The 23,391-nt window shown below is 47.1% G+C and overlaps 1 protein-coding gene across 2 annotated transcripts in view; it reads left to right on the top strand.

Moving 5' to 3' along the window:
• Positions 1-23,391, top strand: part of MROH1 (maestro heat like repeat family member 1) — a 2,813,132-nt gene that overhangs the window by 1,754,425 nt on the left and 1,035,316 nt on the right. For both annotated transcript variants that reach the window (XM_069621886.1, XM_069621885.1), the window contains one exon: positions 10,187-10,291. In XM_069621886.1, the coding sequence (XP_069477987.1) occupies positions 10,187-10,291 (105 nt within the window). The remainder of the gene's footprint in view (positions 1-10,186; positions 10,292-23,391) is intronic.

The following is a 23,391-nucleotide window of genomic DNA, read 5'->3' as shown; positions in this document are numbered from 1 at the left end:
GACAACCTTGATGGCACTGATAAATCCTCTCAGGAAGGAAATAAGAAGATCCTAAAACCGACAACTAACAGAACACGCAAGAGAGTATATTCAGATGTCTTCATGCCTCCTCCAGGGGAATGGAACCTCGTTGGAGTGGAGGACAATCGGGTCCCCGGGACCTCGAAAGAAGATTCCCTCCAAGAGACTAAATGGAGGGATCTGTGATGATGGGAGGAATCCCAGGAAACCAAAGCATACTGGGTGTGTCAAGGACAGCCCCTTGCCAGCTGAAACTACTGAGACTACTGGGCCACTTGCAGTAGCTTCCTCTTCGTCTTCGAAAACCTACAACATCTTCATAAACGCTGGTGACATGGCAAACCGCCTCATAGGAAAGACCGGCCCGGGAAAGAAATGTCCCCAGTCTAACAAACAAATTAAACATGAGAATTTTGCCTAAAACATTGGGAAAAGCAAACAACAATGCCCACCTCTAGTTATAAAGAACTTCAAGGACTTGGCTCATAAGCAGGGAAACAGTCAAGATGGGACACAAATACCCCGATATATGAAACTAAACGAAGATTCTTTTACAAGCATGGACTCTGATGAATATACACAGGAAACTAGAAAGATCCCAATTGGCTCAAACAACAACATAAAGCCAGAAAATGTCTCGAATTCTGTAGATTTGGAGGATCTGATGAATCTCTCGGTGTACTCCGCTGATTGGGACAAGGTCCTTGAGATCGATACCTCCTTGGAAGATCGTTGTAAGGCGCTGATAACCAATGACGCCTAGGTATCCTCGCCTAGCATCCTACTGGAGGCCATCAATTTTGAGGGTATCGACGGTGAGACATCAGGTGATTCTGACTGCGAGGATCAACAAAAACTGCCCCCGACCATGACTGCAATCCCTCGTTTTAAAACGAGTTGTATCCAGAGTCCACACGAACAGATCCTTTAGAGAGGATTCCCCACCATTGGTGGGGAGAAGATTCATGAAGCTTAAACAAAATAGCAGGGCAACTGATAAACAACCAAAATGGTCAAATAGGAACTATACTGTGGACAACCGGAAATATGAGAACAGCTCCTTGAAGGAGACTACACCAGCTCCCATTTGCATGGAATTAAGTACAATCCTTTGTATTCAAGATAACCTTGTTTTAAACAGAGCTAACATTTTGAGGCTCTTTCATAGTATTAATACACTTTCTGGGTTCAACACTAAGGATCTCTTACTAGTATAGTTTCCGGGTGACTCTAATTATGACAATGTCATACTACATCTTGCATCTATGGAAGTGAAAACACTACTATTGCAAAACACTGGCCTGTTGAAAATAGGGGGTTTTCTCTAAAGGCCAAACCAATCTCAGACCCAGAAAGAAGAGAAGGGGAAAAACTGCATGTTCGGCTGCCGGCCAAAAGTTGCCAAACCAATAGCAATAACTTAAGACCAGACAGTGGGAAGAAAGGCAATGGCGGAGGTAATTGGCTCCTGATAATTAACAAAACTCTAAGTGACGAAGGGCTGAGTAAAAACCATGAAAAGTTTTGAATTATGATTAATAACTCTAAATCGTCAAAGAATGCATTTGGTGCGTCACAGGGGCCCATGGACAATAAGGATGGGGACAACTGGAATTGGCTGGCCAGTACATTGACCCGAAGATCATAATGCCAGGGCCCAGGAAAAAACAAACCCCCGCCCTATGTTCACTTTGGTTGCTGAATACGCGGGGCTTCAAACATTTGTTGGGAGAAGGCAGTATTCGACTCAGAGACTTTGATGTTATTTGTCTGCAGGAGACGTGGCTGCGTGTTCAACCAACACTTGAGGGTTTTGTTGTCCTCTTCAATCCGGCTACAAAGGGCCCAAAGGGTAGACCGATGGCGGCCCTATTCACTGCAATTAAGGAGAGTTGTGGACTAACAGTAGCATGGACAAAAAATATTTCACCACTAATTCAAGTCCATTTGCTGGAATATCAAACTGGGGAGGATGACCCCACGAGGTCAATTCTCCTGTGCAACCTGTACTGGAACTGCAATGACCCAGTAGCCAAGAACTTCCCTGACCAGCTGCTGGAGGAGGTTGACGCTGCAATGATCGATAACTCTAACCTGAACGTGATCCTATGTGGGGACCTAAACATTCACTGTTTTAATAATTGTGGTGTCCTGATAAATCATTACACTAGCAACTTACAAGAAGTGGAAAAACTAGGGCTGTCGTTTATGAGAGAGTTCCAATTAAGAAACATCTCATTACTAAATGGCTCAACATCGTGGGATATTCCGCCAAACCCTACCTGGAGGAGAGGGACCGAATCCAATATTTTGGACTACTTCCTTGCCATTCTAGTGTAGTGGCCTTGACAGTCATTGAGACACCACAAAGTGATCATAACATGTTGAAACTATGCCTCCATTTGGGTGCCAACACAAAGCTCGCACCCGAAGGAGATATTCTGGAAGTCCAGTCAGGAAGGAGTAACAAAACTATCAAGAGATCTAAGAGATAATGGCATGCCAGAAGACCTAGACTATACACAGTTTTTGGCCATCTAAGTGAAAAAACTGGCCCAGGTAGATTGAAGGGATTTTCCCACAAATATAACTTCGACCATGAAGTTGACACAAGAAAAAGGGAACAAAGAGCGTATAAAAAAAAAACCTTATCTGGTATCATATGCAGTTGTCAAGAAAACTAGGACAGCACATAATAATTGGTTGAAGCAATACAGACAATCCCTAATGCAATCAAATGCAGAACATATGCTGCAACTGGTCGCATCCAAAAACTTGAGGGAAATTTGGCAAATCTTTAACATGTTGGATGGCCCTCAGCAAAGTCTTATTACCCACCCTATATCAGCGAAGGACTGGATGGACCACTTCTCCATGCTTTTCTCAAAACCCAACTCGCACGTTACGGAAGCCGTAGAGAACTTATGCTTAAGTTGGGATATTGGGACTGAAAGGGAGGATATTCTTGCCTTAATTAAAACCTCCAGCAACTCCAGAGCTGCAGGCCCTGATGGCCTTACAAGTCTGATCCTAAAACAGAACCCAGAGGAATGGGAAACCTTTTTTCATCGCCTATCTCTCTTGGTGAAATCGAAACGCATCATTCCGGCCACATGGACAAAATCCATAATTGTATCAATCTTCAAGAAGGGAGATGGGTCTGTGGCAACAAACTACAGACCTATCGCCCTCTTGGATGTTATTGGGAAGCTTTATGCGGCCTTGGTCTTGAATCATCTCACGGACTGGAGCTGGGACTCCAAACATCGGAATGGCTGGCAAGCTGGGTTTGAAAAAGGAATTGGAACATCGTTGAACCTTTTTCTAATCAACTATTTTTTTTATTTATTTTTTTTTAGTTCAAAAGTACTTTTCACAAGAAATAAATAAATAATCATACACAAAACACTTAAGTAGGGACAAGAGGAATAGAAAAGTACATACCCATTAGTCAATAAAATACATAAAAAATAGAACTTGCATTTAGATTTACCACCAATATTATACATTCTGGCCTCTTTGGCCTCAGACCCAAGTGATCACAGATGCGTCCTCGAAGGGTTGGGCCGTTCACCGCAAGGATTTGCAGGTGAGCGACCTCTGGTCAATGACAGAATCCAGGTGGCACATCAACAGTCTGGAGTTACGTGCTATCAGGCTAGCCCTGAAAGCATTCACCCTGTCTCTGCAGGAAAAGCATGTCCTCGTTCTGACGGACAACACAGTGGCGATGCACTACCTCAACAAGCAAGAAGGTGTGCACTCCGCCCCTCTGCACGGAGGCGATGATGCTTTGGTTATGGTTGCTGGAGAACAGGATCTTGGTCTCGGCAGTTCATCTGGCCGGCACAGAGAACAACTTGGTGGATGTTATGAGCATGTAGAGCATGGTTTCACACGAGTAGGAAGTATGCCAGGAAGTCCTAGAGGAGGTCTTCACTCTCTGGGTACCCCAGCAGTGGATCTGTTCACAGCTGAGTCCAACAGGAAATGCAAACTGTTCTGCTCAAGGGAATTCCTAGCGAACGGGTGCACTGGGGGATGCTTTTCTGGTGGATTGGACCTTCCCTCTCCTTTACGCGTTCCCTCTGATTCCCGTCATTCCATGGGTTCCATGGGTTCTCCGGAGGTTGAAGAGGTTTTGAGTGACCGTGATCTTGATCACCCCAGACTGGGCGAGGAGAACATTGTACTCTGACCTCTTTGATCTGTCCATCTTTCGACCTCACTGGTTGCCTCAGCACCTGGATCTGCTAACCCAGTAGGAAGACTGGATACTCCATCCGACCCCTGAATCCCTCAACCTCCATGTGTCGCTCTTGAGAGGATGAGATATGATGATTGGGACCCTTCTGTGGAAGTACTTGAGGTGTTGCTGGCTGCACGCAGACCATCTACAAGATCTGTACGCGTGCATATGGAGAAGATTTGAGGCGTGGTGCAGTGAACGCCGGATTGACCCCATCTCTTCCCCTGACCCCATCTCTTGCCCCATCACTACAGTGATGGAGTTCCTTCTGTCACTGGTCTCAGCAGGCCTTTGGGTAACCACAGTAAAAAGATATTTGGCGGCCTTGTCTGCATTTAAAAGATCCCTGGATCAAGGTTTGTATTTCACGATCCCGGTGATAGCACAATTCCTGAAGGGCCTTGTAAATACGTTTCTGCCAACTCCCTAGGATCTGAATCTGGTGTTAACTTATATCATGGTGCCTCCTTTTTAGCCAATGTACTCTTGTTCTTTGAACCTTTTATCTTCGAAAACCGCCCTTTTAGTGGCTACTACATCCGCTAGGCGGGTGAGTGAACTGCAGGCTTTATGTAGAAAGCCATCGTTTCTACGTTACGAGTTTAACTTGTCACAATCCATTGACCTCCCGGTGTTCTACCATCCACCACAACCCTCTAAAGAGGAAGAGCGGTTTCACCGCTGGACCCTAAATGGCCATATGTTTGTATATCGCGAGAACAGCCCAGTTCAGAAGAACTTATCAACTCCTCGTGGCCTTTTCATTAACCCACAAGGTCCTGGCTATAACTAAGAAAACTTTGTCCCACTGGATCATCTTCTGTATCGCGGAATGCTACCAGTCTGTGGGCAAATAATTGCCATCAGGGCTCACTCGACTAAGCAGGGGTTTTGACTTCAACCACATTGCAAAGGGAGTCCCTGTTAGGGATATTTGACACGCTGCACCATGGTCATCCCTCCATACTTTCACGAAGCACTACAGTTTGGATGTTGCTCGCATGGCCGATGCACGTTTTGGCAGGGCGGTGTTGCAAAACCTTCTGGTCTAACTTTCTGCCCGCGTCCTTCATTACTGCTTTGGGAGTCTATCGGATGAGGGCTCTGCGGGAGAAAAGCAATCCATTGAAGGAGAAGTTACCTTACCATAATGTTCTTTCTATGGATTCTACTCCTGCAGATTCCTTATGTCCCCTCCTATCCCTCCCCACTCAGAAAGTTGGTGGTTGGTGCGCATCTTTCTATTTAAAAAAAACTCGACTTGGTGATGGTCCTCTGTGTCAGTCTTCCTGCCACAGTTTTAAAACAAACATTTTTCTAACACTACTCCTAGTGTCCTTTTTCAATTGTTCCTCCTTCGGAGGCTTATATTACTTCTTTTGTAAAGGGCTCATTAGCCCGTTTGTTCTCTCTGTTTTCCTATGCAGTGTGTGGTGCTCTGGATAAAAGGGGGAACTGAGGTTGGGGCATAGTGACATGCTGCTTATACGACGCCTGGCGTCACATCCGGAGCCGACGACCAGACACTGAGCAAGACAGATTGATGGTCGACGGCCATGTCGAGGTCCACTATGCCCCCTATTGAAACATTTTCCAAAGCAGCAAAGCTGGAGGGGAATATGTCAGGTGAGGAATCTGAGGGAGAATAATCCATAGAAAGAACATTACGGTCGGTAAGGTAATTTCTCCATTTCATGCATGCAGGTTAACATGAGTGACTAAGTATGCTAAGAGCACAGATTTCAATGTACATCGAGAATTGAGTTTCATACAGATACAGACGTGAGTGGTTTGGGGCTCGCATTACAAGTGGTGCTAATAGGTGGACTGGTGAGCAACCGAGTGATGATGGTGCTCAGCTAGGCGAGAAGTGGGCCCAGCTAGATTCGAAGATCCACGCAGGCAGTCTGTTATGTGGATCGCCAATTGAAGGCAACAATAGTTTGTGGGTCTGGACAGGTCGAATGCAGACACAATAGGAGTAGTATACACCGCTAGGCTTCAGACTAGTAGGGGCATACTATGGTGGCTGCTAGGCAGCCTGTGTATGCTGTGCAAGGCGCGGTGGATAGGTTGGAAGTGCAGCTTACAGTAGGGTACGTGGAATTCAAACAGTTGCAACAAGCAGCGGCGTGCTGCAGGAGGCATGTAGAAAGTTTACAGTTAAAGTCCATACGTAGTCGCTGCTACCCCAACGGAAACAATCACAATAAGTGTGCTGCATAGAGTCAAAGTCGGTGGGTAATAATGTTGAGTGATCAATAGTGTAAGTGGCGACTACAATGCTTACCTGCATGCAATGTTGGGCGACGCAGCCTGACCAACAGGGCAGATGTGACTAATCAGGCAGGTGACGGGTGGAACCCGCCGAGGGGAGGTAAGGAAGGAAATCGAGAGTCGTTCCTCAGTAGGCGTCGTATCCAGCACAGACAGGTTGATGGAGAGTGCATTTGCCTGTGCCTTCGGCATGGGTCTGCTTTGCCTCGTGGCTTGAGGTGGGCAGGACAAAAGAGGTAGACTGCCAATCAGGTTGCAAGGAATATGGCCCAACCAGCCAATGAAGCTGGATGCCAGTAGTCCATGTCTTGGGGCTGGTGGTGGGGTCCACCATCTTGGAGTGTGGCCGGGCTCCAGCTTCTGAATCAGATGACGGGTCTGCCATTGGCAGAGGGGTTCTCCCAAGCCCGATGGAGAGGGGCCTGGGACCTCACCTCAGCAACATCCTCAGGCGCAGGTAGGGCGATGGTGAGTGCCTTTTTTTTGCTTCCTTGTACGAGATGCTCTATGCAGGGGAGTATAATATGGGAAACAATGAGCTGAAATGCCAGCTGTGGGAAGTCACATTTCTGTTATTGAGCAGGCTGGAAACCTCTGGAGTTGATGTGCCCTTCAACTCTGAGGAATTGTTGTTGGCCATTGCACGAATGCCAAAGGGTATAACACCCGGGACGATGGTTTCTGTAAGACTTCTCCTGGAGGGCTGGTATCGCACCTAGTGAAGCTGTTTTACTCAATTTTTATACCAGAAGGGCCCCTCTGACATTTTGTAAGTCATTGATATTGGTAATTTCCAAAGAGGGGAATGACCCCACATCTTGTATGTGCTATCGTCCAATTTCACTTCTTAATGTGGATGCAGAATCTTCACTAGAACGATAGCCTCCAGGCCTGAAGGTCTCATTCCCCTGTCTCGTCCACCCTAATCAGGTTGGGTTTATCCAGAGTAAGCAGAGGGCAGACACAATGAGGAAAACCCTGAATCGTATGGATCTGGCTAGTAGAAAAGGGGAGTAATCCAACTCTTCTCGATATGGATGCTGAGAAAGTGTTACAATAGGGTGGGATGGGATTTTCTTTATGCTGTTTTGGGTAAATTTAGATTTGTTAGTAAGGTTCTGAATGATGTTAGGGCTATATACACCACTGACCCCAGTGCCTGATTGATAGTGAATGGGACTGTCTTGAGGCAATTCAGGTTGCAGAGAGGACGGAGGCAAGGATGTCCACTCTCACCATTGCTCTTTGCACTGTCAATTGAACCTCTACCAGAGAAAATAAGGATGTCCCCTGGAGTGGAAGGTATATGGGTGGGAGACCAGGAATTCAATCTGGGTATGTACGCAGATGCTATACTCCTATATTTGAGGAACTCTCAACATTGGTTCCCGCGGCCTTTGGGCAGATTGACTTTGAACCCTGAGACAGCACCATATTCCTCAATCTGAAAAAGTCAATAGTGTTCCCTTTCGACTGAGACTTGGAGAGGGACATTGAGGCTCTCCAACCCATGGAAGTGCAATTGGAGAGCATTAAATATTTGGGGGTGGTTGTGTCAGGAACTCTGGAGGACCTATGCAAAGTAAACTTTCCTCGCGCTATTTTCAAAACTCTACAGGGAAATGGAGAGGTGGAATAAGCATATCCTCTCATGGATGGGTCACCTTAATGCGCTTAAGAGGAATTTCTTACCAGGGGTCCTATATCTGTTCCAGATGCTTCCAATCAAGGTGCCTAATATTTTGCTGAAGGAGGGGTGGAGAAGGATGACCCGTTTTCTGTGGCAGAGTAGGAAAATGAGAATTGCATATGATACACTAGTACTTCAGAAGGCATTGGGGAGGGGGTTAGGTTTTTCCGGACCTTATACATTATTAAAGGGCTTTGCAATTGCGCGTTCTAATACCCCATTTGAGGATGGATAGAGACCAGCAGTGGGTGTACCTGGAAAACTATCATTTGAAGCCAGCAAGGGGGAATAGCTGTGGGCCCCCAAGGGAAAGGTGTCAAAGAGGATTTGGAGCATGGTATTCTGGGAGTGATCTGGGGAATTTGGAGTGAACAACCGGAGATGAGGTGTCACCCTGTGGCCTCTGAGTCCTTGTGGGCCCCCTCTATTGGAGATGATCTTCCAGACCCTTTGAGGTTGCAAGATTGGTATGCGGTGGGGTTGGAAAGCGTGGGTTAACTGTGGGTAAAGGGGAAGTATATTTCCATTCAAGGTTTGGGGAAATCCCTGCATATTCGCAATTTCTCTGTCTTCTCATACCTACAGTTGAACGCTGTTCTCATAGCCCAAAAATTGAAGTCCGTTTTAAAAGTGAGTTGACCCTGGCGGAGAAGATACTGGACACACACACAGAAACATAAAGTTTTATATCATGTTTATATGCTGCACTAGTATTAGCTAGGGGTTTTGATACTGAAGGCAAAATAGCAAAGAGACCAGAACAGGCATGTGGATGCGCCCATGTGGAAGAGGATGTGCGCAGGGCCCATAAGACCTTGAAAGCATATCGGCATAGGTTATACAGTGTGAAACTGTTGCATAGATGGCAGTACGATCCAGGCTCTCTTAAATGTACATGTCAGTGAGCACTTACTTTTGGCGTAAGTGTGGAGAAAAAGCGGCATACTGCCGCATATGGTGGTCCTGTGATATGGTGATGGCGTACTGGAAGGACAGCCTGGGTGTGATTAGCGGAGTGGATGGTATTGAAAGAGAATTGGATCCCATTTTAATATTGTTTGGGCTAGAGGAGATGGAGGAAGGCTGGAGGTCTCTATTGCACATGACCCATGTTCTGTTGTCTACACAGTCTCACTTGGCGACTTACTGGAAGAGGAAGCAATTACCATCGGAAGGGGAATGGGCCGCCAATGAGAGATACCTCATGGAATTCATAACTTTGTCCATACATGGTGGGGGCTCTGAGGTGGAGGTGTCCCCTTTTGTACGGAAATAAAGCGAGTAAATGGTTGTGTAGGTTTGGGTGGTTCCCTTCTAAGGCCTGATCTTGTTACTCTGTTGTTTGGGTGTCCCTGCCCCCCCCCCCTTTATGGACTCTGGGGGACATAAATACAGGCACGGTCTTTATGTTGTGACCCCTATATATGAGGTCCTTGTATTTCTGTAGCACAGCATGGTTCTATGTTGCTTAATGTGTGGGGGAAATGTCTGCACCTAGCTGGAGGTGGAAGGGGGCAATGGTGAAAGATGTTTCTAATTGTTGTATTTTGTGTTTTTTCACCTTCCCATGTGGGGAATTCGATTAACAAATAGAAATAATTAAAACATACTGGTATTACATGCCTTGTACCACATTCCAATCAGGGTACGTAGGAAATATATTTCAGATTTGTATCAGATTTTTCAAACATGAGCTAAACCAGTGAGCAACAGAGCGTTCATCAATAATCCAGTTGCACTTTGATGGCTCTAAGCCTGAATTTACCAGGTAAAACAAAAAGCATATATTTTGACAGACGACAAGTACTAGGCTCTTTTGTCGTCTTGATGCAAGTGGTGGTAGTGTTGTAACACGATTGGTGTGTGTGTGTGTGTGTGTGTGTGTGTGTGTGTGTGATTTTGTTGGATTCAGATACCTACAGAAACAGCATGTCTCATTATATTTATAGCATTTCGGTGTATGGATCAAGTCGACAAAAGAACATGAACGTGAGAGAGCAGTCGATGTCAGTGCTGCATTGCTGGAATTCTTTCTGAAAAAGCTGAATGTCAACGTAAGTGTATACCTAGTACTTTTTTTTTCTGAAGGTAGATGCATTAATTAAAAACACAGCTTAATTTGTACTTGTAAATTGTTCATGTGATGCCCACACATACGCCTTTCCTTTAAAACCTTTGAAACACTCTAGAACAACAATAATCTACTTGGAACTTTACATTTTTGCACAAAATAAGTACACAGACGCACACAATCATTTACTTTCACCCTAAATTGGTTAGTCCCAGAAAAACATGAATTAAATATTTTATGCTCCATGGCCCAGGTTCATGTTTTATTACAACTAGCCAGCTGTGTCTGGGTCTGTAGCTGACATGCACGTGGGGGACTGCTATAGCCTTTGTTTGTTTATTTGTAGGGCACACCTCACCCAATGGTATCTGGGCGCAGCATCACAGGGGTTACAAGTATAATTTAAGCATAAGTTACAGTAGTTGAAGCAAAAAATATGCACGAAATTACAAGAATTACAAGAAAAGCATGAATTACAGTAGTTGTGACAGGATATACACAAAGGTTACAAAGAGAGTTGTTATAGTTATGTACAAAAAAAAGGATACACAATAATATACAAAAGCTTACAGTATGTATGTACATATGCAGTTCTAAACGGCAGAAAGTTTTATGCTATGAGGTACAGATAAAGTCCAGCATTTAGATGGAGCCCTGATCCTTGGTTCTGAGCCAGATAAGGGTATTGCGCCTGAATTTGTGGACGGTTTGGTCAGCTCTGAGTGGCAGAGGGAGGGCGTTCCAGTGCTGTGCAGCCATGACAGGGAAGCTACCCACCCCCTGGCCTAGTAGGACGTTCTGAGGTTCTTCTAATGATTTTATCAGAGAAGTAGCAAGGGGCAGCTTTGTTGAGGCACTTATGGGTTAATGATACGATTTTAAGGAAGATTTTGTCTTTAACAGAAAACCACTTATTTCTTCTCCTAAGTTCTGAGATAGGTCCTCTCCTAGCAATGCCCTGTGCAGCTCTGAGGGCAATATTTTGGAGGATTCGGATCTTGTTGATAGTGTGCTTACTCATGCTCAATTATAGGGCATTGCAATAACCCAGCTTAGAGAGTATGAGGCCTCTAGCTAGAATAGTGCTACTGTCCTTGGAGAGAAACGGTTTGCATTCTCTGATCAACCTGCAGGTGCATGCTGTGGCCGAGGCCATGGCATGGACCTGTTTACCACGGGTGAGAGTGGAATCTAAGTAAAAGCCTAGAGTTTTGACCTCTTTGACCACTTTAATGTGGTTACCATTGATGTTAGATGAGGTGTAATTAGGGTTGACTTTGTTCAGGTTAGTGGCGGTAGCGAGTATGATGATTTCAGTTTTATCGTCATTCAAGCATAGGCCATGGGCGGCCATCCATGCTTGATGATAAGATACATTTTATTTACAAGTGCATTGTCCTTGTCATGGTCTCCAGTGAGTGGTATGAGGATCTGGGTGTCATCTGCATAATTTGTGTAGGTGACACCCAGATGGTCCAGATTATCGAACAGTGGTTTTGTAAATAAATTGTACATTGTTGGCGAGACACAGGAACCCAGCGGCACGCCACAAGTGATCGGGATAGGATCCGCAACTGCAGAAGGTGAAAATACTCTCTTGGTCCTGTTATTCAAAAAGGATTTAATCCATGCTATATAGTCTTGTGAAAAGTGGGCTGCTGAGTCAAGGTGTTTACAGAGCACTTTATGGTCCACCAAATCGAAGGCAGCTGAATGATCAAGGAGAAGTAGCAGGGCTATTTTCCCCCCTGTCTTTCAGTTAATCGATTTGGGTTTTGAGATCAATCTGCACTGTTTTGGTTCCATGTTGGGGCCTGAATCCAGATTGGCTGACTCCTAGTAGGTGATTGTTCTCTAGATACTTCTGTATTAGAATGTAGGCTGTTTTGTCTAGGATCCTAAGTAGGAATGGTACTGTAGTGATGGGCCGGTAGTTGGTGGGAATGGATGGGTCGAGAGATTGTTTTTTTTAGTAGGGGTAGGACCCAAGACTCCTTTAAATTCCTAGCGACGGTACCAGACGTGAAGGAGGCATTCATTAATCTGGTGATGAATTTTGCCAAGACTCTGGCAGCATCTTTAATGAGCTGAGCTGGGCAACTGTCTCCTTTCTAGTTTGAGGGTTTTAAGGATAGGATAATCTTTTCTACCTCAAGGATATAAACTCGTGCAAATCTGAATCGTTGTGGTAGATTGGTCGGAACTGTCCGTGTGTTCTCATGAGTGGCTAGGTTAGGTAGATTCGCTCTTTTGTCAGCAATCTTATTCTGTAGAAGTGCAATTTTGCTAGAAAGGGCAGTCTGAATGTTGGTGCACCTTAAGGCAATCGTCTGTAGGCTGTATGGGGGCCTTCAGCTCCTTTAGGATCACAAAGAGTTCCTTCATATTTGAGCTGGCTTGGTGAATCCTATTGTTATAAGTTTCCTGCTTGGTGTCTCCATAGGAGTTTTCTCTTATCCGATCTCAGTGATTCGAGATGGGGGTGAATCAAGTGTTCAGGTGAGCTCTTGGTTTGCTCCTTCATCATTTAAGGGGGGCGATAAGGTCAAAGGTTCTGGTCATGGTGGCATTATACACATCTATTAATGTGTCCGGGTCAGAAGTGGATGGCAGTGAGTTGAGGGTGGGGAGAACATGTGGTAGGATCTTGTCCACCGGGAGGTTCTTCTTGTTCCTGGTTAAGATAGGTGGGGCTATAGAGTTCACTTTATTAGATGGGGGATTAGCTGTAATGGTGAAGGACAGAAGGAAGTGATCAGTCCATAGTGGCGGAGTGATGGAAGTTATATCTGTATTACAATTGAAGTCTGCCACCCAGTCTAAGGTTCTGTCTTTGTCATGGGTGAACTGGGACACTCTTTGGATAAAGCCAGCCTCGTTCAGTAAGCACATTGGCTATAGCAGAGGCTTGTTGGTCGCCAACGTCGTTGAAGCCCAGATTGAGATCCCCCAGCAATAATATTTGCGAGGAGGCCTTAGTGTTGTCAGATAAAATTATGGAGATGTCCTTATCGAATGAGCCGGTGGGACCTGGCGGTCTATAAATAAGATGTACTGTAAGCGTACAGGAGTCAGAGATAGGTATTTTGAAAGTGAGTAGTTCACAGGAATTGACCCGTGGTGAGGGAGCTATTCTCATGGCACGGCGGGATTGGCAATGACTGCTATGCCTCCCCCTCTGCATCGACTCTGTCAGCTCTGAGGATGGTATAGTTGTCAGGGACTGCTAGTAGGATGGCTGGGCCCGCAGTTGGGTGGAGCCAAGATTCTGTTATTGCTAGGAAATCGTAATTAGCTGCCTGGATCAGGTCCGCTATCTCAGTAGCATGTGTCACCAGAGATCTAGCGTTGATTAAGGCGCCCTTATTATTAGAGCTGTTGATATTTTGAGGAGGCTACTAGGGGGTTTGTCCTGACTATCTTTTTTGAGCGTAACTTGGTGAAGGGAGTGCGATGGCGTAGTGTATTGATGGTACGATTACTGGTCTTAGGAGTACTAGTAGAAGGAATAAAACGTACTCCAGCAAGTGAAACAGTGTCTTTCACTATAGGGGGACATGGTTTCTGAAAAGTTCTGCTTTGAGGTTCTTGGAGTCTAGTTAGCCTAGTATGGAGTCTGAGATTTCTCGCTGTGGTGGAACAAGGGCGGTTAGAAATGGTTAGTGTGGAGTTCGGGCCAGGCTGATGGTTTTGGGATAGACTAATAGGGTGTATCTGTTGGACAAGGTTACTGTTTCCACTCAGAAACTGTAAAAATCTAGTCGGTTTTATTGTCAAAGTGGTAGGCTTCAGAGAGGGTAAGAGTGGTGAGGATTTGATGCCCAACCCCAGAGGTGTTAAATTTGCCATGGTTGGGTATAAATGTAGTACAGACATAGGGAGGCTACCCACAGCTGTAGCAGATAGGGCTATAGCCAGTATGGCATACAGTAGTTGTGGTAACCAGTAAAAGTAGGTGTAGGCATGCATAATGCATGTGAAAGGTGCCGCTATGGATCGACTGGGACACAGTGAGAAGGCAGGAGATATGCAATAGTGCACAATGCAGGGGCCCACGGCCCTGCAGGGTCAAATATAGTCCGTGAGAGGGCGTGGACTGTCGCTCGGGCAACTGCTCAAATTAGACAATAGTCATAGGCCAATCAAGGGTTGCATAAATGGCAACACATTCATGTTCAGCATGCACCATGGGAGTGACTCATACTCGAATGCCAATCAGAGCTAATAATAAATAACAGTAATTTCGTATTCAGGAGTGCGTTAAACTGTTATTACGGGAGAGGGGAGGGTCCAGACAAGGTTGGGCAGAAATACAGTAACGGTCAGGGGGGGGCGTAACTGAGAACAGAGTTGTATGTCTAGATCAATGCAAAACAGTCCACCAGTATTAGATGTCTTAACGCACTTTATAGATACGCAGAGGCGGATAGAAATAAAACGTATGTCCGCAAGCAGTGGGCGCATCTAAGGCATTCTATACGTGTTGTCATAGGTGATTCCAAGTGGAATAATGTAGGTACAGGTACAATGTGGCATGGATACAGGGACTGTGCAATATTGATACAGTGCCAACACAAAACATATAGATACAGTGCACAAAAAAGATTGCCCCACGTGCAGTAGTCTAAGGAATCAGCAACAAGATATTGATTACCTGGTAGAAATATCAAATGCTGAGCGTTTCCCACATTCAATAAAAACTGTGACGGAAATTACTAGTAGGGTCGTGCTATAGTAGACCAGGTAATAGACTGGTTACGGCAGTGGAGATGGGTGGCTAGGAGCGCCTAGTCCCACCTCTCAACATATTGTGACTGAAAGTATGACTCGGATGAACCTGGCGGAGAGCAGGTCGCTGCTACAGATCAATAGTGGGGTGAATAGGCGGCCAACTGTTAAATGCGGTAGCATGTAATTTGAGCGTGGGCAGGGTGCAGCATGTTAGCTAGCGAGGCGTGATGGTACAGTAGTCGGAAGATAAGGCTAGGAAGGCTCGCACCATGCGAGTAGATATGAATACGATCGAAGGTACAGGTTTGTTGTTGGGGCGAATCGACCTGCCCAATAGGAGCGGCTTCTTGAGGGTAATGGAGACCAACGGCTCTGCACAGAAAGTCAAATGGTCAGTGCAGGTGGTCCAGTAGAAACGTTTCCGTGTAGGGGTCGGTGACTTAGAGGGGTGGTTGAACGGGGAATGCGGTATCGCTAAGAGGGTGAGCTCTTTCGGCTCTGTCAGGCTCAGTCAGGAGCCTTTTGCTCGTGAGCCTTCTGCGAGTGCCGGCTTCTGCCTGCCGGCGGCTACGATTTGGCTGAATTTGGGGTGGACACCCAATCGGCTGTTACAAGCAGATCAGCAGGAGGATAGGCAGAGTCAGCAAAAGGATCAGGCGGCGGCCATCTTAGGACAGGGAGACCACGCCTTATCCATAATGCGTTGCTATGGTGCAGCACTTCTTTCTTTTCTGGCGAATTTCTCTTGGCGGGGAGCAAGTAAAAGTTGAAAGAATGCTCCCAGGTTCACAGCAAATAAACAAGGCGATTTCAGAGGGGACTTGCACGTGTGGCTGTGTTGGGGGGATGGTAGCCAGACAGGCTTACCTTTTCATCAGAATTCAACATGTGCACTGCTCCAGCAGTGCCCGGGTCCGGCGGGCCTTTGTGGCCTGGAGGTGCCTTCTCTAGGAATGTGCAGGAGTGTGATATGTGTATGTTATATTATGTCCTAACTTCCTATTTTTGAAAATGACGCAAAATGGGCAATCTCCCGAAATCTCCTACGCTGATAGCACAGGCCCCAGTGCGATTTGGTGGGGTTGGTCAAATTTCGCCACTACACCCCAGGCTGGTATGCTGGCCGTAGGCCAACATTTTAGCCCACCAACTGTTATGGGGCTGGACCCAACCCAGAACATACAAACACACTTTCACAAATTGTGTGTGTGTGTGTGTGTGTATATATATATATATATATATGTCTTTTTTTGTCCTTTATTTAATTCAAACTTCAGTGCATTCACAATAATCCTAATATTCACATTAATTTTTCCTTTTAACATGGCATCTTTTTTACAACAATTAGGTCTTTTTAAATGGAAAGTTGATCTCTTCCTATATGAATTAGCTACTATGCACGTTGTATTGTTGAATCCCATGAAATAGCCACTATGACTCTTTGATTTTCTGAGATTCACTGCTGTATAGATGGTTTTGGTTGTTTGTTCCTCCTGAGTTTGCAAATAACATGTTTTGCCAATTTAGTAGCCTGATCACAAAATCTACACACTTGATATCTCATCTTTGTATTTGTCCAAGTCCAGTGCCAAATCTTTAACTCTAAAAATCCTATAAACAATAACAAGAAAACTAGGTATCAAATATTGCGTATCATAACATTTTTCATGTGGAGGATGGTAAACATGCGTAATTATATAACCTGTATAGTAACGTGTGGGGGAGAGGGCCATTAACCCGGCCAGAATTGTTCACAATGGCTATATACAAGGCCCCTAATATGTGCCCAATCTAGCCTATGCATCGGAGTGAAAGAACCTCTGGGAGTTTACAGGGGCCTTTGATCAGAGGGGGCTATACATAGCCAGGAGGAGGGGATTCCAAGCGGCTATGTTCTCGGTGGACTCATGAATGTCCTTCCTCACGGCCCTCTACCACGTTGTAGTTTCAGCCTGACGCCATACCTTTAGGTCATTCGAACACTGATGATATTGTGGCCTCCCTTTCTGATTCCATGCCATGATTATTCTCCTCTTGGGTAAAGCACAAGCCAAGTCCTTAAGTTTGATCACATGTCTATTTTTGTCTGGCCTGGAATAGGTGCCCAGCAAACATTCCATCTGGGAACATTGGTATCCATGGACCCCTGCTTTTATGCATGCCTACTCAATTTGGCGCCAAAAGGTCCGCACCTCAGGTCAACTCCAAAACATATGCATAATATCTGCATTGCCTTTACCAAACCCGCAACGCCTTTGCATCAAATTTAGTAACCCTGCTAGGGGTCATGTAAAAGTAAAAACTGTGTAGCAAGTTAAGCTGGAGCGGGCGAAATCTGGCATTGCGGGAGACCCTTTTGACAAAGCATAGTGTGTCGTCCCATTGCTTATCTTCTAGTACCAGTTCCAAGTCAGTCTCCCACAACATTCTCAATTTTGTTTGTTTCTTGTTTCAGTGGGGATTCACATAAAATTAATCCCCACTGAAAACCATTGCATTAACTTCCTTTTAATTTACTCTCCACCTGAAACCATGCCAAATTTCAATGAAGACTTAACACACCTACTTGCCCCTTTAAATAAACCCAACAGCTCTACCATTTTACTTGGTGATATGAATTGCTGGCTAGGTTAACCCAAGAGACAAGGAGGCTAGTGAACTGGAAAAACTGCCTAAAGGTATAGATCTTAAAATTCTCAATACTGAGCCAACGCGAGCACCATCATTTGCATGTATTTTGTATTTGTTTAATATTTATATCACGCACCAAACCCGGAGGTAGCTGGCCGCTTGAAAGCTTGTGATTACATACATGCAATACATACATGCAATGGAGGCAGAAGCAAACAGGCATGAGGACAATACATTAATTAATTGGACCCTGGTTACATATGGATCCGAACAAAACGTGGCATACAGTGAGTCGACGGAATACAATACAATGAGTAACAAGTAGGTATCATTGTTTTATGTGGCGCCTACAGAAATGTGTCAAGTAAGTTTGGTGCCACAATCAATGCTTTTGGGCAGATTCGTAGGATATGGCGGGCAGACTAATATTCTTGTGGTGATTTAGGGATGGTGTCGTGTTTGTTTTACTAGGGATGGGGAAAATGAAAAGAAAATGCGGATTAAAAGAGTGCAAATAAATGCTGCAGGCTCCAATAAGAATATTATTGCTCATCTTGCCCACACAAAATTAAGCAAATAACAAGCTGGTGCCTATGATTGAAAAGAACAGATGATATACTCCCATATATGGGCTGGACCAACTCTGTTCCAGGCACATAAAGATCAGCGGGCAGTTAGTTGGTGTATTTTTGCAGACACAGACTGATTACTTACAAAGGATCTTATAACTGAGGAGCATGTCGCCAGAACTATACAACACCTCAACTCCCAGTTCACGGTATCTACAATGCAATTATACAGTTGCCACATTATCTTGACTGTATCCTGTGGAAAAACTGACTTAATGCAAAAGTGTGTTTCATTAATAACACAGGCTGGCTCCATTGCTTTAACTAATTGGATTGCATGTAGAATGGGAGTGCGTAAATATAATATGGTAATGTGAATGCACAGAAGTATTATTCGGTTCTAAACAGTGAAGATGAGATTTGGTTTAAAGGTGCTGAGCTGGAAGATAATTCACTGGCAAATTAAATTGCTGGACGAGGAGAAGTGGCTTAGCCTGGTCATGCTAACTGAGGAGAATTATGAAGCTCTTGTTCTTTATATGTCATTCAGGAGATTAAGGGAAAGTAGAAAAATCTTGTTGAGTGATGAGTCAAGCCATTAATACAAATGGAGGGTGTATAGTTAATGGTTAAGGAGCAAGATATAGACGTCCTCACTGAATTCTACAAGATAAAGTAAACTTCAAAGGGATTGGTTCCTCCGACGTATTCCACATCTATGATAGGTAATCACCACAGCTGTGCTGCTTCGGAACATTTTCGGCGTCTGTGTCCTGTATCGATGACGTCGATACGCTGTCCTCGAGGACCTCCGTCGAGCCGATGTCACCGGATGTTATAAGTAGGATGCACGACGCCCATAGCCTCAGTTCCGTTTTTTCCGCAAACCTGTTTTCTTCGGAGATCTCAGCGCACCTCGGTTCTTCTGAGTACTTCTATCGGTTCTATCGAACTTGTTTGTTTGTGAAGATCTCATGTCTTCTTCTTCTACCCCGCGGTCGGGATTCAAGAAGTGTCGTGACTGCGGTTCCAAGATGTCACTTACGGACCCGCACACCGCCTGCCTCTGGTGGACCACGCCACGGATAACTGTGATAATTGGCAGTCGTTATCATCGAAGGCCTTGCGGGCGCGGAAGAAGAAGCTTTCTCTCGGTAGGGTTTCCAAGCCCCGAAAGTCGAAATCTGCTGGGCTTTCGACCGACGAATCGAGAGGCGACTCTCCGCGTCGTCGGCATAGGTCCAGGGGGTCTTGGTCCCGGAGTGGTTCCCGCCATTCCTCTGCCTCTTTGAGGCACTCACTGAAGCGCCGTCGCCGTCCTCGTCAGAGGACTCTGCCCGTCGGCGGGTTGCTTGTCCCAACAAGCATTCCTCTCCTGCGGAATCGGATACATTTCGTAAGGAGATGATGGCGATTTTTGAGTCGCAGGGCTAAGTTCCGTCCGCGCCTTCGAAAGAATCCAGCAGGGAACGTGCTAGGGCCACCGCTCGCACGCCTTCGGGCTCGGGTGGTCTGCGCGATCATCAGGAGCCTTCGAGGTCCCGATCGGACAAGGTGGATCGCTCTAGACATGCCCGCTCCAGGTCCCAGTCCTCGACGCCCTCGAGACTGTCGGAGCCTGTGAGGTCTTCGAAGAAGACGTCGACGCCATCGGCTCCATGTCCGTCGAGGGACTCTCTCGAGGCTCCGCCTCTGAGGAAACCATTGGCGCCGAGGCTGTCAAAGGACACGCTCGGGGCACCGCCCTTGAGGCCTGGGTCGAAGCCATCAGCGCCATGCTCAACGCCGATTCCGTCGACGCCCTCAATGCCTTTCGAGGAGGCTTTATCAGAGGTGCCCCGGAGACCGGTGGAAACCCTGAGGAAGGCTCTGGCCAAGTCAAAAAATGTGGTTGTGCCTTTTTCTGTGCCCTCATCCAGGGATTTATTCCAGCCTCTTGATTATATTTCTGAGGTGGATGAAGGGTCTGAGGAAGGTTTGGTTCCTGACGACCTCTTATCTGGTCATAGACAGTCTTTGCACGACCCCAGTGGTCTGGACACCTCTCCGGAGGTTGAGTTTGGTACGTCTGAGCCTGGCACGTACGGCAAGTCTTCGTACCGGCGGCTCATGTCGAGGGTGACGGAGTACTTGGGGTGGTCTGCGCCACCAGTGGATTTTCTGCAGGATGACCTGACACATATCTTGGACCAAGGTCCACCAACTGACCCAGTACTGCCATTCCATATGGCCTTGCAAAGAAGGGTGGCAGCGGCTTGGACTGCTCCGGAGAGTCTCCCGGCAGTGGGTAAGTCGTTGCCGAAAAAGTACCACCCAGCCAGTGGCGACCCGGCTACTTGTCCATGCACCCTACTCCGGAGAGTTTGGTGGTGCAGGTATCTTCGGCCCCAGCAAAACAGGCGCAGTACCCTACCATCCCTCCTGATAGGGATGACAAACGTTTTGACGGTTGGGCGAAGAAAGTCCTTTCTTCAGGGGGTATGGCTTTGAAAGCAGCCAACTCTGTGTGTGCGCCTTAGCACGTTTCACTCACACTCTGTGGAATTGTTTCATTGGCGGCTGAACATATTCCCGAAGTGGAGGAACGGGATGGCTTTCTTGGCCTTGTACAGGATGGCAAGGATGCCATGTGTGAATCCGTTCAGTCGGGTCTGGACGTGGCAGACTGTGTCAGCCGGTCCATGGCGGCGAACACCGTGATGCACAGATTTGCAGGGTTGCGGAAGTCGGGGTTTGCTCCTGATGTGCAGGCCCGGCTTCTCAACATGCCCTTTGATGGTGACCATCTTTTTGGCAGTAAGGCTGACGAGAGCATTGAGAGGTTGCAGACCTCCAAAGCTGCAGCGAAGTCGTTGAGCGCTGCAGTTCGCCAACCTCTGCCTTTTCGTCCTAGGGGACAGCAATGGAGGGGAGGTTCCTTTCGATACTACTCGACCTTTGGTAGATCGAGGGGAGCTGCAAGTCAAAGGGGCCAACGTAGGAGTACCAGAGGTGGAAAAGAAGGTACTCGAGGTTCCAAGGCCGCTCAGGCAGTTGCCTCTTTGCCCTCAGGCACTGCCGCAGCCGCTTCAGCTCAGTCATGAGGCCATGTCCCATGGTTCGCCAGTTGGGGGAAGCCTGGCGCAGCATCTTGTAGAATGGCATGCCATTACTTCAGATGTGTGGTTTCTGGAGATGATAGCCCACGGCTACGGTTTTCCTTTCCGGCAGAGGCCTCATGACAATCCACCAGGGAATCTCTCTTTGAAGAGTCCAGACCCGCTCCTTGCGCAGGATATCTAATCCCTGCTGGAGAAAGGCGCCATAGAACTGGTGCCTGTAGCGGAGAGGAACAAGGGATGGTATTCCCCATATTTTTTGATCCCGAAAAAAGACAGGGGATTGAGATCCATCATGGACTTGCGTGGTTTGAACAAGCTCTTCAGGAAGGACAAGTTCAAGATGCTCTCTCTCAAGTCCTCCAGGCCCTTCAACTTCAGGACTAGTTTGTGTCTCTCGACCTAAAGGACACTTACTTTCATGTGCCGATTCATCCCAAGCACCAGAAGTACCTGAGGTTCGCGGTTGGCGACTCGCACTTTTCAGTTTCGGGTCCTGCCGTTCGGATTGACCTCCGCCCGAGGGTCTTCGCCAAGCTCATGGTGGTGGTGGCAGTGTATCTCGGGAAAGGGGGGATTCACGTCTACCCCTACCTGGACGATTGGTTGATAAGGGCGCGCTCTCCCGAGCAAGTCCTGGATCATCTGTCCGTCGCCTGCCACTCCCTTCACAGGCTGGGCTTCTCCCTCAACTTAAAGAAGTCCCACTTGACGCCAACCTAGCGGCTCCAGTACATCAGAGCAGTGCTCGACACATCCCTGGGGCAGTTTTTCCCTCCCCAGGTGAGGGCTCGTCACATTCTGCAGATGGTGCACAAGTTTCAACATGCCCAGAGTCTCCCGGCGTTCGAGTTCTTGAGGTTGCTAGGCCTCATGGCATCCTGCATTCTCATGGTGCCAGAGGCCAAGCTGCAGATGAGATCTCTGCAGTGGGCTCTCAAGATGCAGTGGTCGCAGTCCTCCGGCAGGATGTCTGATCCTGTTCAGGTGCCGCCCTCGGTCGCCCAGGATCTTCTGTGGTGGGCCGTCGAAGGCAATCTGATGAAGGGGGCTCTGTTTTGGCTTCCCTTGGCCGGAGGTGACGATAGTGACGGACGCATCAGTCAGCGGTCGTTGGTCTCCGTCGGAGTCCAGACTCCATATCAATCTGTTGGAGCTGAGGGCCATCAGGCTAGCCCTGAAGGCTTTTCTACCATCTGTGTGGGGGAAGACTGTCCTGATTCTGACGGACAATGCAGTGGCCATCACCACCTCAACAAAAGGGGGGGGGGGTCTCTCCCTCTGTGCGATGCAGCTCTGGTTCTGGGCTATCCAGCAGGAAATTTCGATCTCTGCAGTTCATCTGGCCGGAGACGAAAACGGGGCGGCGGACGCTCTGAGCAGGCAGAGCACGGTCTCTCACGAGTGGGAGCTGGCTCTCTGCCCTTTGGGGGACCCCACAAGTGGATCTCTTCGCCACCAGTGCCAACCGGAAGTGCGAAAGATTCTGCTTGTGGGAATTTCCTCCAAGAGGAGCCTTAGGGGACGCGTTCATAGTGGAGTGGTCCTTCCCACTGCTGTACGCGTGTCCTCCAGTCCCCGTCATTCTGCAAGTGCTGCGGAGGTTACGGAGGTTCGGTTCCCGAATGATCCTCAATGCTCCGGCACGGGCCAGGAGAACGTGGTAGCCAGACCTTCTCGACTTGTCCATCTGCCCTCCACGCCGTCTTCCCTACCGAGACGATCTGCTCTCACGGGAGGGGGGGGGTCAGGTTCTCCATCCAGAGGTCAAGACTCTCAAACTTCATGCTTGGCTTCTGAAAGGTAGAGGTATATGGATTGGGACCTCCCTGAAGACCTGATGGAGGTGTTGCTTTCGGCCAGAAGGCCTGCAACAAAGTCCCTGTACGGTTGCTGTTGGAGAAAGTTCTGCGACTGGTGCAGGGTTAAGAATGTGGATCCTTTTTCATGTGCCATTCCTGTGATTCTGTGTTTTTTGCTTTTGTTATCCCACAAGGACCTGCAAGTGGGTACCATTAAAGGTTACCTGGTGGCACTGGCCACATTTAAGCGCT

This window comes from Ambystoma mexicanum, chromosome 5q (genome assembly GCF_040938575.1).
Source record: "Ambystoma mexicanum isolate Mex_15411 chromosome 5q, UKY_AmexF1_1, whole genome shotgun sequence".
NCBI lineage: Eukaryota > Metazoa > Chordata > Amphibia > Caudata > Ambystomatidae > Ambystoma > Ambystoma mexicanum.
This window is presented reverse-complemented; position numbering and strand designations above follow the sequence as displayed.